The 17,500-nt window shown below is 35.1% G+C and overlaps 1 protein-coding gene and 1 long non-coding RNA gene across 45 annotated transcripts in view; both read right to left on the bottom strand.

The window, feature by feature from the left end:
- LOC147840916 (uncharacterized) overlaps positions 1-17,500 on the bottom strand; it is a 639,653-nt gene that overhangs the window by 491,255 nt on the left and 130,898 nt on the right. The gene's annotated exons all lie outside the window — the stretch shown is intronic.
- rapgef2b (Rap guanine nucleotide exchange factor 2b) overlaps positions 1-17,500 on the bottom strand; it is a 257,487-nt gene that overhangs the window by 133,641 nt on the left and 106,346 nt on the right. For all 44 annotated transcript variants that reach the window (XM_087281895.1, XM_087281881.1, XM_087281876.1 and 41 more), the window contains 2 exons: positions 12,645-12,720; positions 3,385-3,552 (listed from right to left, as the gene is read on the bottom strand). In XM_087281895.1, the coding sequence (XP_087138021.1) occupies positions 3,385-3,552; positions 12,645-12,720 (244 nt within the window). The remainder of the gene's footprint in view (positions 1-3,384; positions 3,553-12,644; positions 12,721-17,500) is intronic.

Genomic DNA, 17,500 nt, shown 5'->3' on the forward strand with positions numbered 1-17,500 from the left:
CATGGCTTTAAATAGATTTTTTGTTCAATTTTATAAACTGACAAAACTAGTCACAGATGTTGTCCAATCTCCAGACCTGGCAGAAGCCCTTTTAGCTTAGCATCGATCATTGACCCCCCCCCCCCCCCCCCTCATGATTGTAAAGTGCTTTGGGTGTGTGGCCATACACAATAAATGCGCTATATAAATACACATTACATTACATTGAATCGGATTAGACCATTAGCATCGTGCTCATAAATGACCAGAGTGTTTTGATAATCGTACTATTTAAAGCTTGACTCGTTACATCATGTATTGAGACTGATGAAAAATGAAAAGTGGCTTTTTTCTAGGCTGATATGGCTATGGAACTAATCACAGAACTTTGCTGCCGTACCATGGCTGCAGCAGGCACAATAATATTAAGCAGCAACTAAAAATAGTCCCCAGCATCCAAGCCCTACACCTGCACCACAAGCTAGAATCTGCATAATATTGCGGCTGCTATAGTCATGGTACGGCAGCAAAATATGTTTGCCAACTAGTCTTTTAACCTCATCTGAAATGGTTTCATTTCTTAAACAACCATTAAACAACCACAGCGCAACTCTTGGTGGAAATAAACTTCATATAAGGTTGTTGAAGCAATTCCATGACAAATCAACACCGTAATCAAAGCTGAAGATGATAGATTGATGTTCAATTCATAAGTGAAAATGAAGCCATCTTTCACAGTTTGAGCACAATGAATGTTGGCTATGGCCTCCTGCAATATGGCAAAGGGATATATCTGCTGAAATGGCTGTTTAACACGCTACATCAGTTAGGGTTAAAAGAATGATGAACAAATATATAATAAGATCCAATATTAGCTTAAATCAAAACACTTGTAATTTGGGAAGTACAAAGGTTGTTGTATTATTCTCTTGCATTATTCACATATAATATAGACAAGAAATATTAGGATATAATAAAGTCATCACATTTAATGTCAAACGTTTATGTGCTGATGACATTTCCAAAAGGACAGTTCACCCAGTATTGAGAATTAATTCACCATTAACTCAACCGCAGGTTTTTCCAAACGTGTATGTGAAGATATTTAGAAAAATGTTGCTAACTGGTACTCACTGACTGCCATAGTTACTGATATTTCATTAAAATTGCTTCTTTATGGAAAATAATGAGCCAATTCCCATTTTTGGGTGAACTACCCCTTTAAGATTTATACTAACAAACTATGAATTCCAGGTTCGTTACTTAAAGGGATAGTAAACCCAGATATTCATCATTTATTAGCATTTATTTCAAGTATCTTCTTTTGTATTCAACAGAACAAAAACAAAATAAAACTTGTTAGCAACAAGTCAAGGGTGAATAAATGATAGCAGAATTAATTTTTTGAGTAAACTATCTCTGCATAGTAAGAAAAACTAAAACTACAGAAGTCAATTGTTACCAGCATTCTTCAAAAAAAATCTTCTTTTGTGTTCAACAGAACAAAAATTAATTCCAATCATTGAAAATTGAAGAAAAAAAAATTGTATGGAAGTCAATGGTTACCAGCATGCTTCAAAGTATCTCTTTTGTGTTCAACAGAAAAGAAAAAAAAAAACTAGTTAAGGGTGACTAAATTATTGCAGAATTGCAATTTTTAAGCAAACTATCTCTTTAACAGCATGATTATTTAATAAACAAACTATTTATCATTACAAATCCAGTACATATACTAATAGCTATACTGTAAAATACATCAATACTACACTGAAAAAAAATATTTATTGGATTTACTCGTTTATTTTAAAATTACCGGTTCCAAACAATTTATATAGGCTGAATTTAAACAAACAAATGAATTTGAACATTATCCATTGAATTTTGACTAGAAACAAAACAAAAACTAAGAAAGTAAGAAGAGCATTTTTTGCAGTGTAACCATTGATGTCCATAGAAGAAAAAACAAATACTATGGAAGTCAATGGTTACCGGCATTCATTCCAAGTATCTTCTTTATTCAACAGAACAAAAACAAAATAAATCTAGTTAGAAACAAGTCAAGGGTGAATAAATGATGTCAGAATATTTTTTTGAGTAAACTATCCCTTTAACAGCATGACTATTTATGCAAACCATTTATCATAGGAAATTGGAATAAGAAAATACTATGGAAGTCAATGGTTACCAGCATTCTTCAAAGTATCTCTTTGTGTTCAACAAAAAATAACTAGTTAAGGGTGAATACATGATTGCAGATTTTTTGGATGAACTATAATTTTCACAGAATAATTATTTAATAAAAAAAAACATTTATCATTGCAAATTAAAAAAAAAATACTAAGGAAGTCAATGGTTACTGGCATCCTTCAAAGTATCTCTTTTGTGTTAAAAACTAAATAGTTAAGAGTAAATAAATGATAACAGAATTGTAATTTTTGTTAAACTATCCCTTTAACAGCTTAATTATTTAATAGACAAACCATTTATCATTGTAAACTGGGAAAATAAATATATACAGTATACTATGGGAAAACTTATTAAAAACGTATTATATACTTATTAAAAATAATTAAGTGTGAATAAATGATTGTAGAATTTTTGGGTGAACTATCCTTTCAACAGCATAATTAAACGAAAAAACAATACTACGGAAGTGAATGCTTGTCAGCATTTAACAGACAAACCATTTATCATTGTAAACGGGAAAAAAATATATATACAGTATACTATGGAAGTCAATGTTTACCAGCAGTCTTTAAAGTATCTTCTTTTGTTCAAAAGAAGAAAAAAAATAGTTAAGTGTGAATAAATGATTGCAGAATTTTTGGGTGAACTTTCCTTTCAACAGCTTAATTACATGAAAACATAATACTACAGAAGTGAATGGTTGTCAGCATTCTGCAAAGTATCTTCTTTTTACAAACTAGTTAAGGGTGAATACATCATTACAGAGTTGTAATTTTTGAGTGAACTATCCCTTTAACAGCATGATTATTTAATACACAAACCATTTATCATTGGAAATTTAGTACATATACTAATACCTATACTGTTATATATAGTAATACAATCAATTCATTGGATTTACTACATTTTTTTAAAGGTAAGTGATTCCAAACTATTTATATGGACTGAATTGAAATAAATTAACGTTATTCGTTCATTTAAAATCAGCCCGTATAAATTGTTTGCAACCAGTTACTTAAAACCAATGTAGAGAATCCAATGAATAATGTACACTGCAGTATCAGATTATGATTAACCTTTTATCTCTATGCATCAAATCAAAAGCAAGCTCTTAACGAAACACCGAGCAGCACGTCAACAAACAGGAAAGCAGATGCGGACAGGTGAGTCAGTCATAACAGACAAGCAGCACAGGTATAGTGTTGAAACATCACTGACCGTATGGTATCCCCGCGCCACGGGGGGCTTGCCAGCAGGATAGGGGTCTACGGTGTCGATGATGGTCTGCCGCTCGCCCTTCTGGTTGATCTTGCGAAAGCGTCGGCGTGACTGTCGGTGCGATGCCTGCCGCTGGAAATACTCCTCATTCTCATCCATATAGTCCACCTGCAAACGGAGGAGAGATTGGAGTCAGACTCTCTCTCTCTCTCTCTCTCTCTCTCTCTCTCCTCACCCCCCACCCGCCTCTCGACTGGCGCTGTGTAAAAATAGCAGTGGGTGTGTGTGTGTGTGTGTGTGTGTGTGTGTGTATGTGTGTGTGGGCTGAGCCTCAAACGCCTACGTCAAAGAGAGGTGCAGAAAGAGACAGTAAAGAAATGTAGTGCATGTGAATCCTGCACGTTATGTTGACTCTACAGCCTTAATCCAGAGATTTGCAGGAATGCACTCTCCATTCATTTCCCAGATCAGTCATCGAGCGTAAATATAGACAGGAAGTGGTTTTCTATACTCGTGAACATGCATATTTTATGAGGCATTGAGGTATTGGTTTATTAAAATTATTTGAGCTTTTTTTTTTTTGGAGGATGAGGCCATTAAAGGGATAGTTCACCCAAAATGACATTTACTCACCCACAAATAATCTAATATACAGGCAGGCCTGTCACAATAATCAATATATAGACTTATCGCACAACACATGGACATGTCCTCAATAACAATTAATGATGCAATATACACTAACTGGCCACTTTATTAGGTACATCTTACTAGTACCAGGTTGGACCCCCTTTTGTCTTCAGAACTTCCTTAATCCTCCACGACAGATTCAACAAGAAACTGGAAATATTCCTCAGCAATTTTGGTCCATATTGACATGATAGCATCATGCAGTTGCTGCAGACTTTTGGCTGCACATTCAGGATGCGATTCTTCCGTTCCAACACATCCCCAAAGGTGCTCGATTGGATTAGGACTGGTGACTTTGGAGGCCATTTGAGTACAGTGAACTCATTGTCATGTTCAAGAAAACTATGTACAGTTGCGTTAAAACGGGCCAAAGCATGCTTGTCTTACCTCCCGTCTCCCCCGACGGCCTGCACTCACATTACATTTGGGCCTGGGCACGCTTACGTCACTGATGCTGCGCTGTTCAGTAAGATGCGCTCTCGCTTAAAGTCCCCATGCTGAAGGTATTAGGAGTTTTGCTGAAGGCGCGCAGCTGTCGTGCAGTGAGGGGTTTGCGTATTTAATAAGCTACGGCAGTTTGTGTTCACTGAACAGTAAGAATGATTAATAAATCCATATGAAACAGTCCCTTAAAAGTCACGTATCGCTTTCAGTTTCGGGTTTTGGCGCATTTTGGACTCACACACAAGCGTACAAAGCCCAAGTGAGCCACGCTCAGGCTCACCTCTTCCAACCGGGCCAGGGCCGGCCAAGTGAACCATGCCTGAGCTCGATTCAACACACTCACACTTCTCAAATAATCCGGGAAACGGGCCTGGGCACGCTTTGATTGGTGCGTTATCCTGTTGACAGTAGCCATCAGGGGATGAGTACACTATGGTCATAAATGGATTGACATGGTCACCAATAGTACTCAGGTAGGCTGTGGCATTGACACAATGCTCATTTGATTCTAGTGGGCCCAAAGTGTGCCAATAAAATAAACCCCACACCATTACACCAACACCACCAGCATGAACCATCGATACAAGGCGGGATGGAACCATGATTTTATGTTGTTGATGCCAAATTCTGACCCTACCATTCGAATGTTGAAGCAGAAATAGAGACTCACCAGAACAGGCAACGTTTTCCCAATCTATTATTGCAGGGCTCAAAAATAAGGACTGCCCGTTGGCCCGGGGACAGCGTAAAAGACGCTCCAGACAGTAGACAATGACCCAGTAACGATGAGCACGTTATTTTTTTTGTAACCTGGTAGCAACCAGTACAGTGAAAAAATGACAACATGGTAAAAACATCAAACTATGAGGTTAAAAGGAAACGTCTGTTTATAAAGTCTTGGAAGCAGACAATTACATGGGTACAAAATTAAGAATCTGAAAAAAAAAAAAAAAAAGTTGTCGGTAGTTTGGCAAGTCATTTTTATAAAAATCATTTAGAATTGCAATAAAATACCAGCACATTTTCCATACTGCTCTTTCGTTTGCATAAAATCTTGAATTCTGCTTCTTTACATTTATTAACATTTCTAAATATGTTTAAATTCTAGATTCAAAGAGATTATTTTGCCACATTATTTAAAATATGTGGCTAAGAAATAGCTATTAATTATTCTTTTTTTTTTTTCTGGTGGGGCCAGTGAAAACTTTGGCAGGGCAAGAAAAAAATCTCAATCACTGGCCCGATCGGCTCAGTAGAAAAAAATCCTTAGTGTTGTACCCTGTATTGTCTAATTTAGGTGAGCCTGTGTGAAGCGTAGCCTCAGTTTCAGTGGCACCCGGTGTGGTCTTCTGCTGCTCTAGCCCATCCACCAAAACGCATCAACAAGGCATTCGCACCCACAGAACTGCTGGATATTTTTCTTGTTTTCGGACCATTTCGGACCTAGAGATGGTTGTGTGTAAAAATCCCAGTACATCAGCATTTTCTGAAATAATCAGACCAGCCCGTCTGGCACCCTGTCACATTCAAAGTCACTTAAATCACCTTTCTTCCCCATTCTGATGCTCAGTTTGAACTGCAGCAGATCGTCTTGACTATGTCTGCATGCTAAATGCATTGAGTTGCTGCCATGTGATTGGCTGATTAGAAAAATGCATTAAAGAGCTGTTCGACAGAGGTACCTAATAAAGTGGCCAGTTAGTGTATATTGCCCATATATTAAAAACAATTCCAACAACATTTTAGCTTATTGTGCAACATCTCTATCTCTACTGGAGGTGTCAGTGTCAGTATGGTACAACACTAAAGTAAATTTTCATGTGGGTGCCTGATGACTGAAAATAGATGTTACTTGTTTCTATTTCTTTTTACCTTGGACAGTTTTGTTAACATTTATGATTAATATTATTTATTTTTTTGTTTAGGATATGCATTTTCACATTCTAATTCATATGCCTAGTTATTAAACTGTTAAAATGACTTACTAAATGAAATATTATTAAGAATAAAACATTGTGTTATTTGGAGGAATCCACTTGTTTTATGATGCTACCATTGTGTCAAATTGGTCGTAAAATGACAATTATATAGTTAATCGCAATAAAAAATTTAGTTATATTTTGTCACACAAAAAAACTTATTTAGGGGACCTAGATGTAGGGGAGTTTTTTCTTCAGTTGAACTTTAAAGTGGGTGGTCCACTACGATATCATATTTTAAACTTTAGTTGATGTGTAATGCAGCTGTTTGAACATAACATCTTTTAATGTAAGACGCTCAACGTTCAATGCAAAGCGAGACAGTTAGCTTAGCAAAGCCTACAGCGAATGAAGTTTGGGGACGACAAAAAATATATATATATTAGGGTTAATGATGTCATAAACCCTCTAGGTTAAGCACATACACCAAGCAAAGCGAAGGGGTGTGGCCAGAGGCGCTGTACTGTTATAACAGAGACGCTTCCTGGTGCCTCAGATTTGCGAATCACAGAACATTATGTTAGCTGACCAATCAGAGCCTCTTGAGGGCGGGCCTTTCGGAGGAACTAGGAACTATGACAGTCGTTTTCATGTTAGCGGAGTAGCTGTATATAATAAAAGTAAGATATTTTAAAAAAATAACGTGATTTTTTAAGTGAAGCATAAGCACACATTGCTTTGCATCTTAAAAACACAACCAAGCCTTAAAAATACACTCTGGATCACCCGTTTAAACAGGCGACAGGTTTCTTAGAGCTCCTAATGATAAACCAAGGTCTTGTGAAGCAAAACGATCTGTGTAAGCAATTGATCATTACTTGTAATATTATAAGCTTTAATTGACAGCCCGGTTAAGCAGTTCTTTAAGTATGTGCGAATGTAGTCTGATTGTAGTATTGTTACTTTTGATGACAAAAATGCAAGAGTGGATTTGGACCGGAGGTCAGGTGACACTTTTTTTTTTTTTTGCTTTTTTAAGTTTAATCACTGTTTATTCTCACTATTTTATTAACATATATTTTTGTTCATTTGTTAATTTTTATAATTAATATTTTCTCATTTTGCTTTTGCCCTCTATCCTGTTGCTCATTGATAATATCAGTCTTGTGTATCTGAATATATAAACTACTTTTCACTAATTAAAAAAAGCAAGTCAGGTGATGCAGTTTGTTGATACATATTGATGATTGCATCACCAGCAGTCGTGCTTTCATCATCAAAAGCATTCATGAACCAAAGATTTCAACTCTGTCATCATTGATTCATCCTTCACTTAAATGAGTTTCTTGATTCTGTTGAACCTAAATTATTAAATAAAAATATTAAATAAAATGAAATAAAAATCAAATGAAATAAAAATTAAATGAAATAAAAAAACTAATTCAAATTAAATTTAAATAAATAAAAATTTATATAAAAAATGAAAATTAAAAATGAATTTAAAAATAAAATTAATTTAAAAGAAATAAAATGAAAGATAAAATGAACGATAAAGTGAAAAATAAAATAAAATAAAATATATATTTTTATTTAACAAATTAAAATAAAAACAAATAAAATTTAACATACGATGAAATAAAAAAGCAAATGAAATAAAATGAAATGAAATAGGAAATGAATTAAAAGAAAAGAAAAAAGAAAAGAAAAGAAAATAAATAAATGAAAATTAAAAATTTAATTAAAAATTAAATTAAAAATAAAATAAAATGAAAAAAATGAAGGATAAAATGAAAAATAAAATAAAATAAAAACTAGAGATCTTCCCAAATCCAAACATGTATTTTCCCAAATCACTCTTTACCAAGACTCACACAAATGACAGTTGAGCCAAGATGGCATCATCACACACACGATGGCTGCAAGTTGCATACAAAAAGGGCCGGCTGCTGTGACATTACGCCATAAACTGTGACATGATTATCCATGTGTTTTATTTTGCTGCAGCCTCGGATTTCACACCCACTCTGCCGCTGGGATTACACATCAAATCTCTCGCTGCCGTACCAACCGCTGCTATGGCAACTGGCGGTGAGCGAGCGAGCGAGCGGCACTGGGAATATATTGGGCGGTGTGAGCGAGTGAGAGTGCAGTATCTGTATCCTGCTTCAGCCGTAATTACAGAGCAGCAGCGGCCAGTAATAACACACCAGTTACTCAACGAGGACACAATTCGCCATCGAGGACAGCGGACATCGCCCAAAAAGAGACCATCATCATGTACAGTTTAAGCCAGAATTATTAGACAACCTGTGAATTATTTAAACATATTTCCCAAATAATGTTTAACAGAGCGAGGAGTTTTTCCACAGTATTTCCCATCATATTTTTTCTTCTGGAGAAAGTCTTATTTGTTTTATTTCGGCTAGAAATAGTTTTAAAACCATTTTAAAGGGTCACGAAACACCAAAACACATTATTTGAGATGTTGACAGTCATACATGTGTCCCACGCTGCTATAAACACTATTAGGACACTTATATTTCACAAAAAAGAGAAAATTAGTTGATTTTGCGTTATTTTGACCAAAATGGTCGCAATTTCGAGCCCTGATTATGCATGATAACTTCGAACACTGTTTCACCTGTTGCAGTGTTCAGACGGCAGAGAGACGCCATATTGTGTTGCCAAAACAAGACGAAGAAGAATTGTTTGGGGACACGGGTCGTAAGTGTTGCGTTTAAAAATGTGCTGCAACAAAGGTTTTGTTTTCATTTCCCGCTATGAGAGTGCAGCTGGACTCGCGTGTGGATTAGTGCACGCCATTTGTGAGCATCGAGAGCTTTTCACATCTGCAAATGGTGAAATCCTGATTTGCCGCTCATGTACTTTGAAAAAATGACATGGTTCCAGTTTGTGTTGATTGTCCTGTCTCTACAGATTTGGTAAGTGTGTTATCAGTGGTCTTTGTTTATGTTTAATCAGAGGCAAAGCTAGTTTGTATCATCAGCAGTATTCTTTCAGTGTTTAAAGACAGTCCTTAGTCAAAATGATTTAGTTCAGGCCCGGATTGGCTAATCGGGAAGACCGGGAGAATTCCTGGTGGGCCGGTCCGTTTTTTGGCCACGAGGGCCGGTGTCCCTAGCTCCAGAATCTGTTGCTCTCAGCAGTCAAACTTTTTAAATTAATTTATTTATTTACTTGACCACAGTCTTCTTATTCATTATTTTACCGCAGCTCTGCTCTTTTTATTTATAAACAGCCTGCAGGTTAATGATGATATAACTTAAATGAGTCACCATTCAATATACAACTGTTGTGGTCCAGTGGTTAGCATGTATGACGCCGCCCACCCGGGTTTGATCCTCGTCTGAGTATGTTTTTTTATTTTTATTGTTAAGACATAATACTGTTAGGGTTGTTGAACATTTGAAGTTCTAAAGCAGCTGTTCTCTCAAAAAAAGACATGATACTGAATTGGAAATGACCTTATTTTAATATAGTCAGTCGTGAACTGAGGTGGGCCGGTCTGAGGCTTGAAACTCCAGGGCTGAAAAGGAGTCCCACTCCGGCCCTGATTCAGTTACTAAGTTTACAGAAAGTTAATATCACTGCAATATTATGGACTGGAAGATCCGCTGTAAATGCTGCTCTCCGAGTGTAAACATGTAAACACCGGAATCGAACTGCTACTGTCGTGTAGGATTTTCACTGCATTTTGTGACAGGATAGTCTTTACAAACACGGCTTTCTGTTACTGAGGAATGCAGAGTTTTTTTTTTTTTTTCATCCATGCGGTGTGCGATATCAAACATTCCATTAATACTACACTCTTCCAGCAGTTCCTCACTTGCAATATATTGTTTGTCATGGGGGGCATGCAGGAAATGTTCCTGTATGAAAGTGAATGTGTCAAACTGCAGTTAAAGTCAACAAATTAATAATTTGGCAAATAATTTAATTACTTATGTCCAGGTAAACACAGTCACTGTCTTTCTCCTCTGCATCTGTGGGTTTGTTTTGCTTTGTGAAAATCAGCACAAAACGGCGCCGGTGAGCTTTGCCCACTTGTTGCTTCATTTGTGCTCTTCAGAAACCCATTGGGTGATGTCACGGATACTACATCCAAATCTTTTAAAGTCTATGCAATAACCCTAAGCACACAGCTAAAATAATGAAGGAGTGGTTCAACAATATTTGTGACTGTTCATAAATGGCCCAGCCAAAGCCCTGACTTAAACCCAATTGAGCATCTCTGGAGAGATCTAAAAATGGCTGTCCACCAATGTTTATCATCCAACCTGACAGAACTGGAGAGGATCTGCAGGGAGGAACGGCAGAGGATCCCCAAATCCAGCTGTGAAAAATCTTTCCCAAAAAAACTCATGCAGTTCTTCAACTAAATACTAAGTAAAGGGTCTGAATACTTAGGACCATGTGATATTTCAGTTTTCTTTATTAATAAACATCCAGAATTCTGTGTTTTTATGTGCTGTGTGTACATTAATGAGGAAAACAAATTAGCCTAAATGATTTTAGCAAATGGAAATTTAACAAAGAGTGGAACATTTAAGGGGCTCTGAATAGTTTCCATACCCACTCTATATAGCAGGAGACTATTGAGATGTATTGTAGAAATATTTCTATTGCAGCTCAAAAGCGTGACCAACTCCAATGCTGTAAATGTAGATATGAACGGTTTTTACTGTACTTGTGAACATACATCATGATGAAGTGAATATGGAATATATTAAGATGAAGTGTTTTGGGCACCTAAACATAATCATTTGAGTTTTTTGGCAGGATGAGAGCATTAAATGGAGGCCGTGTTGAAGCATAACCACAGAGGGTTGAGTAATTTAAGAGAAGCTGAATGAATGAAATTAGCTTGTGGTAAAATGTAAACAAGATGCCAAATTCAAACCAAAAGAGAGACGGATGTGGAGGAGTTCAGAAACATTCATATGACATTTATGATTACAGAATTAAAAACTAAATGCAACATTAGTCTGGCACAACCGATGCAATACTAGAACACAAAAACTAGGCTCGGCAAAAATAAATTGCTGAACTTATTACAAATATAGTTGTTAAGAATATACACAAATATTATAAATTGTGAAAAGTCAAAATAAAATAAAATAAATAAATAAAATAAAATAAAATAAAATAAAATAAAATAATTAACATGAAATAAAACAAAAAATAAAATGTTTTTTAATAAATAAAATAAAAAATATTGAAAAATAATAAAACAAAACAATAAAATAAAAAATAAAATGTAATTTAATTGTAAAAAATTTTTTTTAAAAAGCAACAGAATTAAATAAAATATAAAATATGAAATAAAATAAAACAAAGCATAAAATCATATAAAACAAAACAACAAAATAAAATAGTGCTATTGGAAATACTACTATAAAAACTATGATTATGAAATAATATAATTATGATAACTAAAAAAACGCATAATTAAAATTAAATAAATAAAATAAATAATAAAATAAATAAATAAAATAAGACGTAAATTATATAAAAATATTCAAATGACATTAAATAAAAAAATATAATATATATATATATATATATATATATATATATATATATATATATATATATATATATATATATACATTTAATAAAGTATATAAGTATATAATAAAATTTAAAAAATAATAATTAAATCAAAAATGAAACACAAAAACAAAATAAAAAGAAAAATTGATTCATTTGAAATACTACTTTTTTTCCTGCTCTCTGTGATATTATACACAAAAAAGTCATAAATAGTTTTCAAATAATCACTTTACTAAGTCCCAAATACTGAATGGCATGAAATTATTTTAATTAAAATATTTAAAGCTAATATTTAGAGCTGAAGATGACACTGAATTACAGCACTTGCATTGTTAAAACATTCACAAAACCCTGTATAATCAAGTTTGATTACACAGAGACTTGTTTTGCAGAGCGTTTCAATGTGCAGTCGGTCTAAAACAAAAAGCAACATGGTAATTAAAGCTGAAAAATGCTGTAAAAAAGCCTTGAATCTCAGCTAAACTAGTGTAGATAAATGGAGGCAGGTTTTTTGGTGAGCACTGGAATAGCAAAGGCCTTTATAATGTTAATCTAAACCACCAAACTACAGCACAGAACTGCAATTACACACTGTGATGAATGAGAGAATAAATTCAGATGAAGTTTCCTCACCACAATCATCTCGGACGGCTCCAGAACGATGCACTCGCATCCACGACGCAAACTCCCGGCAGACCTCTTCCCGAAACTACAGGAGAAAACAGAGCAAAACGTTATATAGCGGCAATCTGAACACACTCCTGCACTGTTTCTGACTGGAAAACTCCAGTGACATCAGACTCCTGAAAGACTCACAGTGAGCAGAACACAGAAAACCCCATTCAACACATGAGGAGTGAAGGGAGGAACAGACGCAGATACACACATTTATACTATGCAAGAAATCTAAAGGCGTAAAGTTAAGACAACTAATATTTTATGCTGCTTTAACTTATTTTAATTAGTCAGGTTTCAACACAATTTTAAACTAAAGTTTAACTTAATATTTTTAAACGGTGTGATTGATATAAGTTGAGAAGACTAGAACAGTTCATTTGATTCAACTAATAACTTTAATGCTGCGTTCATACCAGAGGCGGATGAAGCATCAAACGCGAGTGATTTACATGTTAAGTCAATGCAAAGACGAGAATAGACATCCTGCATAGAATGACGTAAAATGACACATGCAAATCGCTCAAGTTGGAAAATCTGAACTTTAGCAGAGATTTGTGCCACGTTAACCAGTCCGGAGCTTGCTCTATTAGTTGCAAGATTTTGACCTAGTGCCAGTTGTTGGTGTCCCGAGAGGAAATCCCAAAGCCAACACCGGAAAACCGCTCATCAAACAGGGCTCGGCTCAGTGTGAAGCACTGCTGAAAGCTTCCATCATCCAGGTGAACTCATAGAGCTGGGTGCACCACTGAATGGATCTGGTGGACTCGGACATGGCGCCGAATAAATCTACGCTGTTTTTCAGCCTTCCTAAAGCACATAAAGCACAGCTACTCTCTCAATAAAAACCATGTTAGCCATTTAGCAACAAAACTACAGTCACCAGGTAGACAAAAGCCCTGCTCATTATGTGAATCTGCGTCTGTTGTGAAGTGAATCTGACGTGCGAATGAGGCAAATTTGACAATTGGACAAAAAAAAGGCTAAATTGAATGAATAAATGAACGAAATAACGAATTTTCTATCCATCCATCCATCCATCCATCCATCCATCCATCCATCCATCCATCCATCTATCTATCTATCTATCTATCTATCTATCTATCTATCTATCTATCTATCTATCTATCCAGCCATCCATCCATCCATCTATCGATATATAAGGAAATGTGCAAATAAAATATTTTTATTTATTATATTTTATCTGTAAATTTTACTTAGACACAGGTGAAGTTTATATATTTGTTTTTATTCATTAATCGAGAGACAATTTTTCAACCCATTTCTGAAAAAAACTGCTTTTGTTCCCTTTAAACAACAAAAAAATCTCGTGCTATAACTTTTTGATTTAGTGACTAATTCATAAGAAATCTTATGATCTCATTAGTACAGTTTAGTACGATTTGCTAATTCCGCAATGACGGTTGTGTTTAAGAGCAGGGTTGGGTGCCACGCCTGAAAGCAGCAGCAGATAGTTCACCTCAAATCTTGAAAATAATATTACCCAATTGGAATTGAACTTTAGAGCTGTGACTCATCGCAAGCCAACACATATCAGTGATTCAGCATCTACATTTAATAATGTTAAAGAGGTTTAATATGTATTAATTCGATTATAAACCTTACCATCTCGTTGGAGTGCAGTGAGTGCACTATTCTGTGCTTCTGAATGGCTCTGTTTAAATTTCGGTTGTTTTTCGTCTAGTGCAAACAGCCAAATTTCTTATCACTGTAAATCTCATCACGTAGCATGTTGTTAGTACACAGGGTTACAATTTAGCCTGCTCACCTAATGTTTACATTGTAATATTTATATTATTTGCTAATTAATAACCTCATGTGGAACTGAATCTGTCTTAATTTGGAGTCTGCTTCTGTCCACCGGAGGTCGCATTTAGGTCACGGACGCGTGCTTTGAGAGCCTTCATGACTGAATAAACAAAATACTTTGTTTTTCACCATGGCAACTCGGTATGCTGAAAAATAAAAGGCTAAACTGGTAGTGGACGAGTTATAGGGACCAAAACAAAAACAACCGTTTCAGCACGTAACTTGCATTTTCAAAGCAGAATAACTAACTTCAGCATTGCTTTCCAGATAACCAAGAGTGTTTACTTGGCATGTTTCTTAAAGATCTGCAAACATACTATGGTATTATTATGCTTTAGAAGAGTCAAAAACTTAAAATTAAACTAAATAAATCAGAAAAATGTGCAAATAGACAACAAACAGGAGGGGTGCTGATTTGTTTGTTTTATTAAGCTTGTTGTTTTCTTTGTTATTTGATTACTTTTTTCTCCATATAGTTTAATGCTAATAATGCTAAATAGAATTTATATCTTAATGTCTTTGTGTCACACTTCACCTTTCATCAGGGTTGTTAATTTACTATAAGAGCTGCTTGCAAGACACTTTTAACAGCTGAATGATCCACCAGGAGACACTTCAGGCCAAAGTCACATACATACACGATTCAACCAATATCATGATCACATCAAGTAAAGTAGAAGTCTTGTTTTGACGAGCTGCTGGCTCCCTGGTTACTGTACTGGCGCAGCTGTCAGATCTGCTAACTAACTAATATAGCAGCACTAACAGGTGGGATTGACTTTGTTTGCAGTGTCAGACCACACACAATGAGTCTCTGTGTGTAATAAAGACTCTGATCCAAACACAAAACCTCAAGACCAAGACTTTTCATTCAGCGTTCATCACATACAGTCCAAAACCACACTGAAAATCACAGACTCCAGGCGTACTTTAAACCACAACACACAGTCTGCACAGAGAGAAAAATAAAGATACAGAAGCATCTTCACAGCATTATTTTGAACAATTGCTTTGTGTGTGTGTTGAAAGAAGCCCTTTTTGCACACAAAGGCTGGGTTTTGGTAAAACCAGACTGTTTTTATAGTACATTTCTATAGTAAAAACAGTAAAATTGTAATGTGTGTGTGTGTGTGTGTGTGTGTGTGTATTGTTAATAACTTTGATATGGTGTCTATGTTATTGTGTCTTTTTCTGCAATATGTTTATATCGTGTATATACTTTTTTTTCTCTCTCTTTCTTCTTTATTATGTGTATCAGAGGACTCCACCATGAGCTTGGAGAACTGCATCCATACATCTCTGCACTGACTCAAATCACTCATTAATAAAGTTATCTGGAATGGCAAAGAAAGCGTTCTTGCAGGACTCCCAGAGTTCATCAAGATTCTTTGGATTCATCTTCAATGCCTCCTCCTTCATTTTACCCCAGATATGCTCAATAATGTTCATGTCTGGTGACTGGGTTGGCCAACTTTCCAGTTTTCAAAGTTGAAGTTCAGTTTAGTTCAATTCAGTGTAAAATAAATAAATAAATCAGTCTCAATAAAATACTTAAAGAATCTTTAGCAAAGACTGACACATGACTGCTTTAAACAGCCAATAAAATGTAATTGAAATAAATATATGATAAAGTAATAAAGTAACTGTGGTCTCCAAAAAGGGATTTGTTTGAAAGTGTTTTTATTGAAGATATTCACACATGCAGTTATCTAATCGTACACTAAATTAAAAATAAATAAAGTTCTCATTACTGTATATATAATAAATCGTATTTATGCACTTGTTGTAAAGTGAGCTTGTTTATGTACTTTTGAGGTAATTCTTAAAAAAATGAAAATGTCCCTAAATAGGTATTTATTGAAAGTAAATTAGAGAGAATAGTTGCAATTCTGAAAATGATCAAATTGCATACTTCCAACAAACTGGCCACAGAAATAAAAAATAAAATAAAATAATATTAAAAAAAAAGTGAAAAGAAAAAAAAGTTTATTAAATTAAAAATAAATAAATTAAATGTTAAAAATAAAATATTTATGTTCATGTCTGGCGACTGAGCTGGCCAGTCCTGGAGCGCCTTGACCTTCTTTGCTTTCAGGAGCTTTGATGTGGAGGCTGAAGTATGAGACGGAGCTCTATCCTGCTGGAGAATTTGCCCTCTCCTTTGGTTTGTTATGTAATTGGTAGCACAAATGTCTTGATACCTCAGGCTGTTGATGTTGCTATTCACTCTGCAGATCTCTCAAATGCCCCCATACTGAATGTAACCCCAAACCATGATTTGTCCTTCACCACACTTGACTGATTTCAGTGAGAATCTTGGGTCCAAACTGGTTCCAGTAGGTCTTCTCCAGTATTCATGATGATTGGGATGCAGATCAACAGATGACTCAGAAAAATCAACCTTCTGCCACTTTTCCAAATGATCAACTAGAAGTCAAGGTATTATTTGTTGCTCTTACAACTGGGATCAGCAACAAGACTTTTGTCAGGTAGTGTGCATATACATATATCTGAAAAAGCATGTGGCAGAATGTAATGATGCAGAAAATGCAGCTTTAAATCACAGGAATAAATTACTGTTTACATTTATAATTATTAAAACATTCATTTTAAATTGTACAACTATTTCACAATTGTTGCAGTTTTTACAGTATTTTTAGTTTTAAATAAATGCACCCTTGGTGAGTAGAAAAATCTTATTTTAAAAACATTTTTAAATCATAAATACTCCAAAGTATTCCCTCCTTATTCCCAAATAGTCACCTAAATGAACCAGAGTGACGGGGGAGGCTTGTAAAAAGCCCACAGTGTAAAAAGAAATCATTATTCCAAGCAGAAGCCAGACGAACTGTAAATCTGATATTAACACCAGACGTTCATATACGATGCCCACCAGCGGCCCCAGATTACACAACATTCCTGCTGTCTGGAATGTGAGTGTGACGAACACTAGGGTCTCCAAAGTAAATAAGCCCCTTCTTCAT

Source organism: Danio rerio, chromosome 14 (assembly GCF_052040795.2).
Source record: "Danio rerio strain M-AB ecotype USA chromosome 14, GRCz13ab, whole genome shotgun sequence".
NCBI classification, from domain to species: domain Eukaryota; kingdom Metazoa; phylum Chordata; class Actinopteri; order Cypriniformes; family Danionidae; genus Danio; species Danio rerio.